Consider the following 15,342-nt stretch of genomic DNA (forward strand, 5'->3'; position numbering starts at 1 on the left):
ATCTAGGCATTAAAATAACATATAGGTTTTGATTGATAAAACTCAAGACTTTTGTTAAAAATAAAGATATGCTTTGAAAGAATACGTCTCCTTGTGGGAGACTTAAAGATTCCATTTCCTGCATGATCCCATTCACATCAAAATTTCAAGAGAATTCCTGATTACATCGTTGCCTACACTAGTATTACTCCCCTTGTCCTTGGATAGAGTATAGGCTGTACTTTTAAGCAACATATTTTTATTTTTTTCTCCTTCCTTTTTCTTTGCTATGGTAAACTAAGACTGGGTGACGTGCTAATTTAACAAATTAAAATGGTTATTAAGAAGGAAAAATTCCCATAATTTGATATGGCACAATTAAATCTATCTTTAAAAAAATTCCCATAATAGTATTGTGCATCATTTCAATTTATAATCAGTTTTTTGAAATTCTTTTTCTAGATAATTAATCTTGTTAAAGTAAATTTTAATTATTAATTTTATTCTATGAAGTCACAATATTGTTACCTAATAGTGATAGGGAAAAAGGGGGCGCCGTTGATAATGTTTCATGGTGAAAGAATGGATTGAGATAAAAAAATTTGTGGAGGAGGTTCATTTAAAGTCTGACAATTTTCACTCTTTGTTCCCATTGACTTTGTGGTCCACGTAGCACCACAAGGGATGATTTCAGATATTTAATGCATTAAATGGTGGTAAAATGACAATCACGACTACTAAATTAATTAACCATACAGCGTCAGCCATTTTTCCCATTTAATTTTATTACAGTAAAGATGATCTCTTTTCATCTTCAACTTACATAAAAAGCAACGTATAGCTTGCTGTACCTGATCTTGCTCTGCACTTTGCTAAAAAAAAACCTTCTTTCATTTCCCTTAATATCTTTCATTTCGAAGAAGAAAAACATGGCTGAGGTGGGAATTGCATTTCTCTCTGCCCTCCTTGGAGTCGTATTTCAAAAAATAGCTTCTCCGGGAGTCGTTGATTTCGTTTACAAACAAAAATCAACAGAACAACCCTTAAAGAAGTTGGAGATAGCATTACTGCCATTGAATGTGGTGCTGGAAGATGCGGAAGAAAAGCAAATTACGAATCCTAATGTGAAAAGGTGGATTGATGAGCTTAAAGATGTTGCCTATACTGCAGAAGACATATTGGATGAGATTGCTACTGTAGCCCTCCGACGCCAGTTGCATGTTGAATTCAAACCCGTTGCAGGAAAGGTACGAAACTTCTTCTCTAGTACTTTTCTTAATCCTTTTGTCCATCGGGTAGAGGCGAAGATTAAAGAGGTACTTGATAGACTCGAATATCTAACAAAGCAAGAGGATTCTATGGGTCTACAAGTAGGAGTTGCAGGAAAACAATATCCTGAAAGGTTGACCACTGCTCATGTCGTAGAGTCCGACACTTTTGGTAGGGATGAAGACAAGAAAAAAGTAATTGACTTATTGCTCTCGTCTGATGTCGGGGGCAATGAAAGGTGGGTGATTGCCATCTTTGGCATGGGGGGAGTCGGCAAGACTACCCTTGCTCAATTGGTATACAATGAAAGTAGAGTGAAACATCATTTCGACCTTAAAATATGGTTTTGTGTTTCAGAAGAATTTGATATGCCCAAGGTAGAGAAATCTATTATAGAGGCAGCAACTTTGTCACCTTGTCATAAATTTGAGAATCAAGAGGTGCTTCAAGTTAAACTAAGGGAGAATTTGAATGGCAAGAGATTTCTCCTTGTTTTGGATGATGTTTGGAGTGAGAAACCTATTCATCGGGAGTTCCTAGAACAACTCTTGCAATATGGGGCTCGAGGAAGTAAGATCCTTGTCACCACAAGGAATGAAAGCGTTGCATGGGCCATGCATGCTATTGAACCTCATCATCTAAACCATTTACCAGATAATGATTGTTGGTCCCTCTTTGCAAAACATGCATTTCCTGATGGTAGCTCCAACACAGATCCAAAGATAGATGAAATAGGTAGACAAATTGTGAAAAAGTGCAAAGGTCTACCTTTAGCAATCAAAGCTATTGGCGATCTCTTGTGGTCTGAATCAAATGTCGAGAGATGGACGAATATATTGAAGAGCAATTTATGGGATCTTCCCATGAAGGGGACAAACATTCTTCCGGCTTTGATGTTAAGTTATAAGAATCTCCCCTCATATTTAAAAAGATGTTTTGCTTATTGTTCGATATTCCCAAGAGATTATACTTTTGAAAAAGATGAATTAGTTTTATTATGGATGGCGGAAGGTTTCTTGCAAGAATCCAAAATAGAAACTATGGAAGAAGTTGGCAATTGTTACTTCGATGCTCTTGTATCAAGATCTTTATTTCAACAATCACTTGAAACTAAGTCAGGTTTTGTAATGCATGATCTTGTCAACGACTTGGCAAATTTCGTGACTGGGCAATTTGGCTTTACACGGTTGGAGGGTGATAATTCAAAAGAAATTGGGAGGATGACTCGCTATTTATCGTATTTCGATGGAAGTTCAGATAACTTTGAAAAGAATATTGAAGAGGATCTTTACAAGGCCAAGCAGTTGCGCACTTTCCTAGTATTAGATTGTAAGGAATGGAGTGAAATCAAAATGCCAAGGGCATGGTGCTTAAAAGTTCTTTCTCTATCTAGGATAATGCAGCTAACTGAGTTGTTTGATTCAATTAGCAAAATGAAACATTTACGTTATTTGGATGTTTCTGACTCATTTATTGAAGGATTGCCAGACTCCATATGTATGTTGTACAATTTGCAAACGTTGAAGTTATCAAGGTGTAGCGAGTTGGAAAGATTGCCAAGAGATATGTGGAAACTCATTAATTTACGTCATCTTCAAATTGATGGAACTAGACAATTAAAGGAGATGCCGATACAAATGGGTAGATTAAATTGTCTCCAAACATTATCCAAATTCATCGTCAACAAACATGACAGTGGGTCTAGCAATATTGGAGAATTGGGAAATCTAATAAATCTTCGGGGAAATCTTTTAATTCAAGAGCTCCAAAATATTAGATCAGCCAAGGATGCTTTGGATGCAAGGTTGAAGGATAAGCGTTACCTCGAGGAGTTGGTGTTAAAATAGAATCCTCCAGAAGAAGTACTTGGTATTTCGGAAAGTCAAAGAGGTGTAATTGAAAATCTGCAATCTCCTGCAAATTTGAAAAGTCTCACCATCAACTGCTACAACGGGAGAGGTTTTCCTGATTGGATAGGACCAGGGCTTCCTTCATTGTCTAAGTTGGAATTACTTGATTGCAAATATTGTAGTGCCTTGCCACCTCTTGGGCAGCTACCTTCTCTTAATGAACTCTACATTGTTGGGTTGGATGGAGTTGTTACTGTGGGTCCAGAGTTTTATATAAATAGTTGTTCTTTTCAGAATCCATTTGGAAGACTGAAACTTCTATGGTTGAAGAATATGCCGAATTGGGAAGATTGGTTTCATTTGAATGTCCAAAATGAAGTCAAAACTTATTCTCAACTCGAAGAGTTGTATATTGAGAATTGCCCCAAGCTGAGAGGAAGGTTGCCTGTACATCTTCCTTCGTTAAAAATACTTAAGATTATGGATTGTCAACGTCTCGAGGCTTCGCTTTCCATAGAATCTTTCCCAGTACTTACCCCTAAGGAAATAACTGGGTGTGATAATTTGGGATCGTTTGCACTTCCAGAACAACATGAACATGATAAAATAGTGGACTTTAATAATTGTCTTCAAGAGCTACTAATCTGCCATTGTTCCTCGCTCGTGTCCCTTCTCATGGAAGATTTACTCTCTACATTGAAAGTACTTTGGATCGATGATTGTAAGAAGTTGGAGCTCCCATGCCCTGGCAACATTCATCCCTTGAAAATTTGTACTTGAGAGATTGTTGTGATTCTCTGACGTCCTTTCCATTAGACCTATTCCCCAATCTGAAGCATATCCAAATCCAATGGTGCAGGAACTTGCAATCTTTAGAACCACATGGAGTTGATTTAGCGATATCAGATATAAAAATTCATGGATGTCCTAATTTTATATCTTTTCCAAAAGGAGGATTGCTTGCCCATAACCTTGTAAGCTTTATTGTCAAAAACTGTGAGAGCTTGAGGTCAATGCCGGATGAGATGCACCGATTCCTTCCGTCTCTTTGTTATTTGGAGTTAGTAGATTGTCCAAGAATTGAGTCGTTTCCAGAAGGGGGGTTGCCTTCCAATCTTAAGCAAATTGTGATCAGTAGGTGTAAGAAACTCATTGCAAACAGGATGGGATGGGGTTTGCAAATACTCCCATCTCTTGAATGGTTGGAAATAATTTGGGATGACAAATTAGAAGATCATGTGGAGTCCTTTCCTGGGGGGTTGTTGCTGCCCACCACTTTGACCAATCTTAAGATCTCTTCATTTGGAAATTTGAAATCTTTGGACAAGGAGGGGTTTCAACACCTCACCTCCCTTGAAGAATTGCACCTCAATGACTGTCCCAATCTCAGATACATGCCAGAAGAGGGGTTTCCTACTTCCCTTCATGTTTTAAAAATAAAGAACTGTGATCCTGTGTTGAAGGAAGAGTTGGAAAGGAAAGAAGGAGAAGAATGGCTCAAGGTGACTTGCGTCCCCAACATAATAATTACTCACAAAGTCATCCAAGGAGATTATTTTTGGGAAGGTGAGAGCCCCATGCAAGCAACCTCATGAAAGCTTTTAATTGAAGTTATAAAATAAAATTTTGTTAAAAATTAATAAAAGTAAAAGTAAAAGAAATATGAATTGGCATTATATATATATAATGTGTAATTAAGTTGATGTGAGCATTGCATTGGGAATATTTGTTTTGCTGATCATCATGATTGACTTAACTCTTTTATTTTGTATCCAAATATAATGAAATGCATTTTTTGATTTGTTTTTAATATATAATATATAATACATCCAATAATATCCCTCTCATTTGATCTTTTCCATTTTCTCTTTTGTAACTGTCTCGTTGTTTTCTGCATCGACAGTTTATGCCATAATGATCAGTCCGTATGCACCACCACCGTATGAGTATGAGTACGAATAGATCTCCTGCGAATAATTGACAGCTAGCTTTCAGAATGTATTAACAAGTTCTAGGTACAGCTTTTCTTTCATCTTTACTTAAAATTCACACTAATGAATTACTTTTATTTTTTAAAAACAAATGCAATATTATCTGATTTGGTTGCTTTTTTTTTTGCAATCTAGTACTGATCATGATCATATTGATATTATAATCTGATGTTATCATGTACTCCTTTTTCTTTAAATTGCACCGTAAACTAATAAAATTAGCAATTTATTCCCATTGGTTTTTAACAGTGTGGATCCCACTCTAAGAGTCTAAAATACACCTTCCTCTGGATTTTCTCCAAATCTCACTCAATCTGCTTTTTCTTTCCCTTAACCTCTTTCATTCTTCCTCATATTTCTTCCCTCTTGATCTGTATCTCTCTCTTTCTAAATTATTTATCCTATGCTTGTACTACATTTATATCACTTTCCTTCTATGGAAAGGAATCAGGATGACCTTGTTTGCATTTGTGTGTGGACTTTCAAATTTTCAAAGTGTCCGCAAGCGACCTGTGCATAAATGCTAGCGTGCTTTTGTTACATGACTGCCTCTTACAAGTGCCAATGTCACTGAATGAAAGCAGTCGTTTTCATACGCATTCCTTGTATAGGCTAATGAAGTAAAAAGCTCAGTCTATGCGCACCAATCTTAAGAGGGTCTGGAGAAAAATCCAGAGATGTCATATAATATGTGTATGAAAAAGTTGATTACACTATGCTCCGAGCTCACAATTTAGTGCATTTTAAAATCTGTGGTTAATTGTAAGACTGCTGATCATGAAAAAAAAAAAAAATATGGTTCTGAGATTGTATTGGTTGCTTATCATGATGTTGGCAGGAATGTTGAAAACAACTTGTGTAACTGGCTGAATTCCTGAGGAACTCGAGTATATAGACTTAGAGTGAGTATTTTGTTCAAATTATTTTTATTTAGGGATGCAACAATCCAAATTATTTTTGACTTTGCGATTAAAATTAAAGTTTGGGCTGTTTTCCTTACTAATCTTTTTATATATATTTTTTTCAGGCACATCTTGGAAGTTTGAACGTTTGGAAGTTTGTAATATTTACTTTATTGTTGTTGGGAATATTTGTTGGACATTTAGAAGTATGTAATTTAATTTATTTTGGTACATTTGGAAGTTTGTAATTTGTTGTTGTTGGCTTGTTGGGAACAATTAATTTGGTTTGCACTTAGAAAACATTGGATTTCATTTTATTTTTTATTTTTAAATTTTGATAGCATGTTAGTATGTTACTTGTATTTTTTGTTATAATAAAAAATGAATTATTTAGTTTAGATTGTAATTTTTGAAAAAATTGAAAGTTGGAAGCCCATACAATTTATTTATTTATTATTTTTTTTACAAAAAAATAGGCTCAATATGAAGTTAAAATAGACTTAAAAAAGAAAAAAAAAAACCCAAATCGGACTTTGCTCCAACAAGTGTTGAAGCGGAGGTAGTGTATCTCAAAATCAGAGTTGGAGGTTAGATTAAACTTTTGAAAAAGTCAGAGTCGAAATTGGAAGTTGGCCATTTTGGCTCTGATCCGGTCGGTGCTCAGCCTTGCATGGTATGAGTGGTTTAATATAATGAACTTGTGAAAATTACGCAATCTAGTGGCATCTTCTTTTGCTTTAATTCCCAATCTAACAAAGCCAACAACAATAGGATTTGAAGCTTTGGGAGTTGAAAGCTATAGCTGTTTGTGGCTCTATTCAAAACCAATTATTATATGTAAATTTGATAGAACATTAACGAAATAAGATTAGTGGTTTGATTAGTTGAATTGTGCTTGATTTATGTATCATTCAAACTCGAAAATAATACAAAACAAACTTGATATGTAATATTTAGAAAACTCAACTCAATCAGACAATTTTTCTCTAAACCCTTAGATACGAAATTAATGATGAACCAAATGTAGAATTGAGAGTCTGAATGTACGAGTAATTCCATATAGTTGTGAGGGGGGCGAGCCCCAGGCCCAAAGATCCAGCCCAGAACCTCTAAGTGAGCCCAGTTCGAAAAGAACAAGGAAGCCTGTGCCAATCCCGAGTGGGGGCCTAACTAACAGGGCACAAAGGAACCGAGGGAGGAGGGGCACTGTGTAACGCCCGTCCTTGTGGTGGGTTTTTTTTTTTTTTTCAAAATACTTTAATAAAAATTGACGGGAATTACGGTTCATTTTAAAAAAAAAAAATTCCTTTCATGCCAGGATATAAAAGACTCTATATTATGAATAAAATTCGTTTATTTTCTTAATTAAAAAGCTTACAACGAAAAACATTAGTTTTATAATGAAAGCTTCTTGTATAAAATATTTTGCCTAAGCCTTCGTGCTCTTTCCCTTGGACTGTGCCCGTCTTGACCTGTCATGCTTATCTTGTCCTTGGGAGGGCACACCTAAAAACTAAAATGAGTCGATGACTCGTAAGCATTGCTTTATATAGTTAAAATATAATAACATATATTTTCAATCATGCATTTATCATTCCATACATACATACCATACTTATCATGCATTTTCATTCTGTTCGTTTTAAAACATTGCGAGGTGGAGTTTTTCTTTAAAAACATTTTCTTCTTTAAAATAGTTCTCCATGTATCACTGCCTTCATTTCTTAAAGAATATGTTCATGCATGCTTTTTTCTTGCATACATTCATGCATTCATCTTTCCTTACGTTCACTCATGCATACAATCCATACATATATACATGCATTCTTTTTTAACATGCATCCGTTCTTTCATTCTTTTCACTTTCATTGGCCCTTGTAACACACTGTTGCGCCTTGTGTGCTGGGGTTAGTGGTCTTTTGGACTTGATTCCGCCCGTAGCCACAGGTTGGGAATAAATTCCGTTAGGGTGCATCATTAGGTGCACTACCAGTACTACTTACCCGGTATTGCAATCTGCCTAGTCCAGTCCATTCATTTGGTACCATTTCCATTTCAGTCCATGTGGCTGTTACGTATCTTCATACATCATGCATTCAGTCCATTCATTTCTTTACAGCCCTTTCCTTTCCTTTAAAGTCCATTTGCTCATTCCAGTCCTTACAGTTCTTACAGTTTTTCAGTTCGTTTCTTTCGTAAAGTCATTTTAAAAGAAGACAGTTTTCTTTCTTTTCGTAAAAGTCGTTTTAGAAGAAGTTTTTCTTTTCGTAAAAGTCATTTTAGAAAAAGTAGTTTTCCTTCTTTTCATTTTGAAAGTGTCTGTTTTTGCATCTTTTAAAGCTTCTTTTCATTTTCTTTCATGAACATACATACAATACGTACCGCTTATAGCATCCATTCACATGGATACGCGTACATACTTCGGGTGCGTGAAAATGGGCTACCAAGGAGGGCTGTTACATACTTATACTTGAAAACTTATGTTTTGTTTTCTTTTTTATAAAGTGTGTCTCGTAGAGAAAAGTTTTATTTTCTTTTTAGAGAAAAACTTTCGTTTTCCTTCTTTGTTTATATAAGAAAAACTCTAGAAAACTATGAACACAATACTTACCTGGATTTCATGCCATACTCATTCCATGTAGTTCATTCGTGAGCATGTCAGATGGAGATCTGCATGCGTACACATAACCTTACGTCATGTTCTATCTAATGCTTAAGTAACCATTCTAAAAAATAGAACTACGCCCCACTTGGAACATTTTCCGTCCATCCCTAGGCTCTTACGTGCCATTTACTAGGCAAAAACATTCGAGGTCCTATTCCTTAAAGTGAATCCCCGTGATTCACCTTAGAGTGAAGACACTAAGACCTCCATCTCATTCTTCTATTTACATATTCATACGCATGATTCCGACTGACAGAGTCACGCGTTCCAACCTTAGACAACTTACCCAATACTACCTTCATGTATCTTAGTCCATACTGAATCCTCATTCCCATCCAAATATGCTACATGAATTCAAGCCAACTTTGGGACTAAAACACCAAGTAACCATGTTGAGGACAAATTATCCATTACATATGGTGAACCTATCCGGCATACGTGTCTTGCTAAAGGCACCTGTATCTTATCCCCTTTTGTCACCTAAGAACAACTTCTAATTTCAATGAACGCCCGCTTGTATAAACAACCTCCATACTCCGATATCAATTTGCTTAGATCTGATTGATAGGACTCTTTCTACTTCCCGGCCCTGCACAAGTTCATCCCAACACTTGATAGGAGAGGACTACATCTAAAATGCACCTCTGCCACGTCACGTAGCTCGAGATTAATCTCGAGTCACGTCACGATGCCCATCATGCTTCCGCTGCAATCTCTGATACTTTTCCCACCACTTTCTTATACTTTTAGCCATTGTAAACCACAAGGTGACACCCATCACCATGGATTACAGGCCACATCACCATTGCTTCAGGACACTGTTACATAGTTCCCGACGCTACACCATACACTCAACACTTCTCCTCTACGCCATCCAACAATTCGTGACACGCCGTCACGTGTATCACGACATAGCACAGAGTACACTCAAGTGAACTCTCTTCCATCCACACTACAACACATATCATTACGATACATGCCTCACTGTGCATCGCTACACAACATGGAGTGCGCTCCACGCATACTCTCTTCGCTACATCACTTATTACCATGACGCACATCACATGGTGCATCGTCATACAACACAGAGCACACACCACATGTACTCTATCACTCAATGCCACACATCACTATAGCGCACGTCACACAGTGCGTCACTGCACAACAGGGAGTAGGCGTGGACTCACACTTCACGCCGTATCACAACTACGACATCCATCTCATGCCTATACTCATAGCACATTCCACAACACCACACAATCAAGCCCAACACTTCACAACTACACTTTACTTCACAACTACGCAGCGAACTCTACAATTACTAATTACACAGCTTACAGTCCAACCAACCAACTAATATAAACATAAATAACTAGAGATAGAGGGTTATACCATCGACGAGATAACCCGTGCGTCGCTCGTTGCCAGTCACGATCAAGACATCAGAGGAGTCGTAAGTGGCGGTAACATCGCGTATGGTGGCTGTCCACCACGTAAAGTGGCGGTTTTGGCTTGAGAATAGCTATGTGTGGTCTTGGAAAGGCTCAAGGCGGCCTCGTGGTGGTCAGAGGTGGCAGAGCACGGCAGCATCACGCTATGAACAGTGTATCCGAAAGGAAGAGAGAGTGCTTGAAGTGGAGGAAGGCCATGAAACTTCATGGGAAGCTAAGAAAAGGTAGAGGAATGTGTGGTGGAGCTGTGGTGGCGAGGTGGTGGCTTACGGCAGCAAATCGGGCCTTGGAGTGGATATAAAGCCGTGAGAGAGTGAGGGAGAGTGAGGGCCGTGTATAGCTCGGTTGGACATGAAAATTGTTGGGAAGGGTCGTGGTGATGAGAGGAACAAGATGGTGGTGGTGAGAAGCTGTGGGTAGCCGTGTACGACCGTGCACGGCGGTGCAACCGAACGGGTAGTTGTGGAGACCCATTTGAGAGAGAGAGAGAGAGAGAGAGAGAGAGAGAGAGAGAGAGAGAGAGAGAGAGAGAGAGAGAGAGAGAGAGAGAGATAGGGGGAAATGAGGACATGGGGAGGAAGTCCATGATGTGGAAGCAGTTGATGGTGCTTGATGACCGTTTTGGTTGTGTATGGTGGCGCTAGAAGGAGGAAATGGATGTAAAATCCATTTTGAAGATGATGTCGTGGAGGGAGGAGTAGAGCACATTGGGGCTCGCTGGTGGGAGGAAATGATGGCCAGAGGTTGGTGGTTAGTTGGTGACCAGTGGTGCAGCCATAACTGCCGTTTACGGCGGCATGGAGGTGGAAGATGGGTCTTTTACCCATTTCAGCTAGTAAGACAATGGAAGGGGAGAGAGAGACAGCGTGTGAGTTGGCTGATGGGAGGGATTGGTGAGTGGCATGAGAGGAGTGGTCGATGGCCAGAGGTGAGGCCAACAGTGGCCGGTGGCGGCTGGGCTGGATGTGGAAGGAGTTGCACGGTGAGGAAGGGTGCAACGTACGTGAGACATGAGGGAGAGAGAGAAGAGAGAGAAAGAAGAAAGGAAAAGTGAAGAGAAAAGGGTAGGAGCTTGGGTATTTAATCCAACTCATTCATTTCGAAATCTTCAAAACAATCTAACGATGAGTTTAAACACTGATTTGAAAACGCGTAAGTGTTTGATTTAAACTAAAGTTTAAAATAAAACACTGAGATGAATTAAGATAGAATATTATTTTATAAACTAAAGTTTATAAAAAAATATTTCTTCATCATTATTTAAAATGATGAAGTATCGTTAATTAATCAAAAAGAATAAAATCACTTAAATTTAATTTAGAGTTTTCAACGTAAAATTAAATATATTAATATTTTAAAATAACCAAAATATTTAATTTAAGTAATTATCCACAATTATAATATTTTTAGAACTCATTAAAATATTATAATTGTGTTATTTTAAAAACAAGCTTATCTAATAATACTGGAAATATCTCATATAAATATTTCTAGAATATTTAAAATATCCTTAAGTTTTAAAATATATATCTTACTTTAAAATCCGTTAAATAACTTTTGGAACACGCCATCAAGGTACGGCATATAAGATGAAGCTCAGCACATAAATTGAAGCTCGGCACATAGATTTAAACTCGGCACTTAGAACGAGGCTCATAATTAAAAAAGAAGAAAGAATGAGCAGATATCACACGCTGCCCGTCCCAGCAACCCCCCTACCTCACAAAAAGGGCCCTCCCAGATCACGGCCCATAGTTAACCAAGATGCCCATCGTGAGTCAACCTAGGCCATCTCAGAGAGTGGGAAGTTGACAGAAAGTACACAATCAGGAAACCTTGTGGCGTGCCAATGATCAGACCTGCCCAGTCAGGGTCACATTGCATTTAAAGCATGACATAATATACTAGTACGCAACGGTGCACCTCTGAGACCACACGACCATAGTATGGCACGACCATGGTTTTTCTTGCCATATGATTCTGTTTTGAAATATAGTTTATCATTATGCTATCATTTGCAAACTTAATTTAGAATTAATAGATGAGGCAGATTAGTCATATTTACAAAGAATAGAATAGTTTGGCTGAAGGTTTAGCAAACTTAAGAGTTATTGGTATGTATAGATGCTTCTTTTTACTCAATTTTTCACTTACCAAAACGTACACTTATATGACATTTTATGTTGTGGATCACGCGGGACTCCCTCTCTTTACACACTAGTTTAATACTTTTTTGTTATGATAAATAGTTTGAAATAAGTATTGTATGGATTAGTTTCTAAGAATATATGGTTTTTGTAAGACCTTTGGTTTTTGCATTAATTTATATAACCTCCAAAGTTCTTCTCTCATTTGTGAAAGGTATTCATCCGCCATAAGTAAGGGTTATTAATAAAATTAAGGGTACCGACTTCAAATATTTTGATATTAGATTTTTTATTTAGCTAAGATAATACTTATTTTTTCATGTAGCTACTGCTTTGGCTTTGTAATGGTGTTAAGCATTTTAGAATGGTTATAATTTTGGAATTTTTTAATTTCTATGACTTAGTAATCTCTCTGACTCTTTTTTTTTTTTTTTTGTTAAATCATTTATGGCCTCATGAATAGTGGATTTTGTTTGTTTTCACACTATGCATAATTACATTTTTATCATCCAATTCATCACTAAAAATATAATGAAATTTTTTATTATTATAATATTAATTATAATATAATAATAATAATGAACTTACAAATAATCTAAGCTGAAAGATTTTATTATATTTTATCTTAGATTTAAAAATAATTGTATTTTTTGTATATAATATTATTTAAAAAGAATAACAATGATCTTCATATATATTATTTTCAATAGTAACTCATAAAAATAAATCATAGTCATTGGATTAATAATATTTTCATTTTTCAAAATGCTATTATTATTTTTAGGTTCTAATTTATGCAACAATTTATAATTGGTCTTTAATTTATCATATTCACTATTTATCTTATGTGGTAACACATTTCATATCAATCTATTTGTAATGCATTCTTTTAAATTATTATTAAAATAATTAATAACACTGCTTTTATTTCTAAGATCAGTATTGCAATTCCAAGTTTGAAAAGAATAATAATATTATATTTAAGTTCAAAAATAAAAATATTACCTTTCAATTTAAAAAATAAAATCTCATTATTATACAATACTGTTTAAAAATAAAAATTTTCTTCTTATTATTTCTCATTACAATGAATCATCTTATTATTATTTCTCATAATAATGAATCATACTGAATAGCACTTTTAAAATAAAAATAATAATTTTTTTTTCAAAATTCAAATGAATAGCCTTTTTTAACCTTTTATCATTCCAATAACAATTGTATCCAGTAGTTTTCTATAACAATTATATGATGTATGATGAACAGCTGTCATCTTGAAGTAGTGATCATTTTTTCTGAAATATATGATGAATGATGGGTCTTTCTTTCATTTCCCACAATGGGATGAAATGTATGATGCATGCAGGCATTCAATCCACAATTAGAATCAAAAGCTCGCCATAAATGAATCAATTATCAAGAGCATGTGCCAATTGACAGATAAAAGATGATCTCTTTTTATTTTATGAGGAGGGAAAACAAAAAGGAAAAAGAAGAACAAAACCAAACTCGAAAATACTCGTTTTGCTCTGCTTCTTACGTTATTAACGAACCTTCCTTCTTTTTCCTTTGATTTCTTTCGTTCTAAAGAAGAAAACATTGCTGAGGTCAAGTGGGAATGGAAATAAAATTATAAAAAATTGAAAAAACAATGAATTATTTTCTCTACTCCATAACTACTGAAAAGAGAGTATTTGAAAAGATGTCAATTTTATCTATTTATTTATTTATTTATTCAAAGGTCGTTTTTATTGTAAAGTTGATTGGATGCACATTATTTCATGATTGTGAAATGCCGCCCACCTTTTATGACCACATGGAAAAGTTCTTTCATACAAGAAAACATGATATGGCTAATTGACAAAATGGCATCCCACGGGGTCATTCACTTTTTGCAAGAAAGAAAATTTCTTAGCCAAAACCTCCATGAAAATTCAAATATATATATATATAATATGCAAATGCTATGGTGAATTTTGGGTATGATAAAGTAAGTTGGGTATGGTAATTTAACAAATTAAGAATTTGATATGCATGGCACAATTAAATCTATGTTTAAAAAAAAAAATTACAACTTGATATTCCTGGATAAGTAATCTTGTTAAAGTAAAGACACTGTACAATTGATGGATCTTGTAAAATTATCAAAGCTCACAACCAATCAATAATAAAAGACAAAGAAATAAGGTATTATTTTCTATTGCTATGTAAATATTGAAATATTAGGCGCGTTCAGTCTACTGACTACGAGATAGTCACCACTTATAATGCCAACTATCAACACCTTTTTGAATTTGTGATTTTTTTTTTATTTTTAATTTAATGGTTAAGAAAAACTAAATAATAAATTCACATATATATATATATATATATATATATATATAAAATAATAATACGTTTTCATCCTTAAAAACATAGTCCCAAGTACTCCATTTGGCTTCTCTCGGATAAAGCTAATTCAATTCTTATTTTCAAATATCGCAATTTTTTTTATAATTTTTAATTTTGTGACATAATATAAAAATTCCAAGAGAATTCCTGATTACATAATTTCCTACAGTACTATTACTCTCCTTGCCTTTGGATGAAGTATAGGCTGTACTATAGCTATTAACTTTGTATTAATGTGGCCAACCTTTTTTTTGTAATTAGTTTTAAATTAAAGAAGAAAGACATCTCTCTCATTTTATGAGCGTGAATTGCTACCTACCTGGCCATATGGATGAGTTGTCTTGAAAGGAATCTAAATTCAATTTTCTTGACTATTCTTTGGCAATATCTACCGCATTTAATAGTTATCTATTAAATAATATTTTATTATTATTATTTATGTATCCATCATCTACCGTTCATGATGTATTTTAATTGAGAAATAATATTTATAATCATGATTGTATAAATATTGTGTAGTTTTTCTAAAAAAATAAATTAATACGAAATTTATATAAAAAAAAATTAATTTTTTTAATTATAAATTTTATTATTTTTTAAAATAATTATGTAATATTTATATAAACAATTATATATAACCAGTCAAACTGTGGAAACTGAGAATCATAGTTGGCAGCTCTGTACTCGGCGGAGACAG

The 15,342-nt window shown here is 35.1% G+C and overlaps 1 protein-coding gene across 1 annotated transcript; it reads left to right on the forward strand.

Moving 5' to 3' along the window:
* Positions 1–422: 422 nt before the first annotated feature.
* Positions 423–6,308, forward strand: LOC122294513 (putative disease resistance RPP13-like protein 1). Its single transcript, XM_043103304.1, has 4 exons — positions 423–4,664; positions 5,002–5,113; positions 5,928–5,991; positions 6,117–6,308. Exon 1 carries the CDS (start codon positions 909–911, stop codon positions 3,093–3,095), a length of 2,187 nt encoding a protein of 728 aa, XP_042959238.1. The 5' UTR covers positions 423–908; the 3' UTR covers positions 3,096–4,664; positions 5,002–5,113; positions 5,928–5,991; positions 6,117–6,308.
* Positions 6,309–15,342: the final 9,034 nt, after the last annotated feature.

The sequence above is a fragment of the Carya illinoinensis genome, chromosome 14 (genome assembly GCF_018687715.1).
Source record: "Carya illinoinensis cultivar Pawnee chromosome 14, C.illinoinensisPawnee_v1, whole genome shotgun sequence".
Lineage (NCBI taxonomy): Eukaryota > Viridiplantae > Streptophyta > Magnoliopsida > Fagales > Juglandaceae > Carya > Carya illinoinensis.

Coding starts and splice junctions, on each gene's coding strand:
- LOC122294513 (XM_043103304.1), top strand. CDS start 909: ATGGCTGAGGTGGGAATTGCATTTCTCTCTGCCCTCCTTGGAGTCGTA.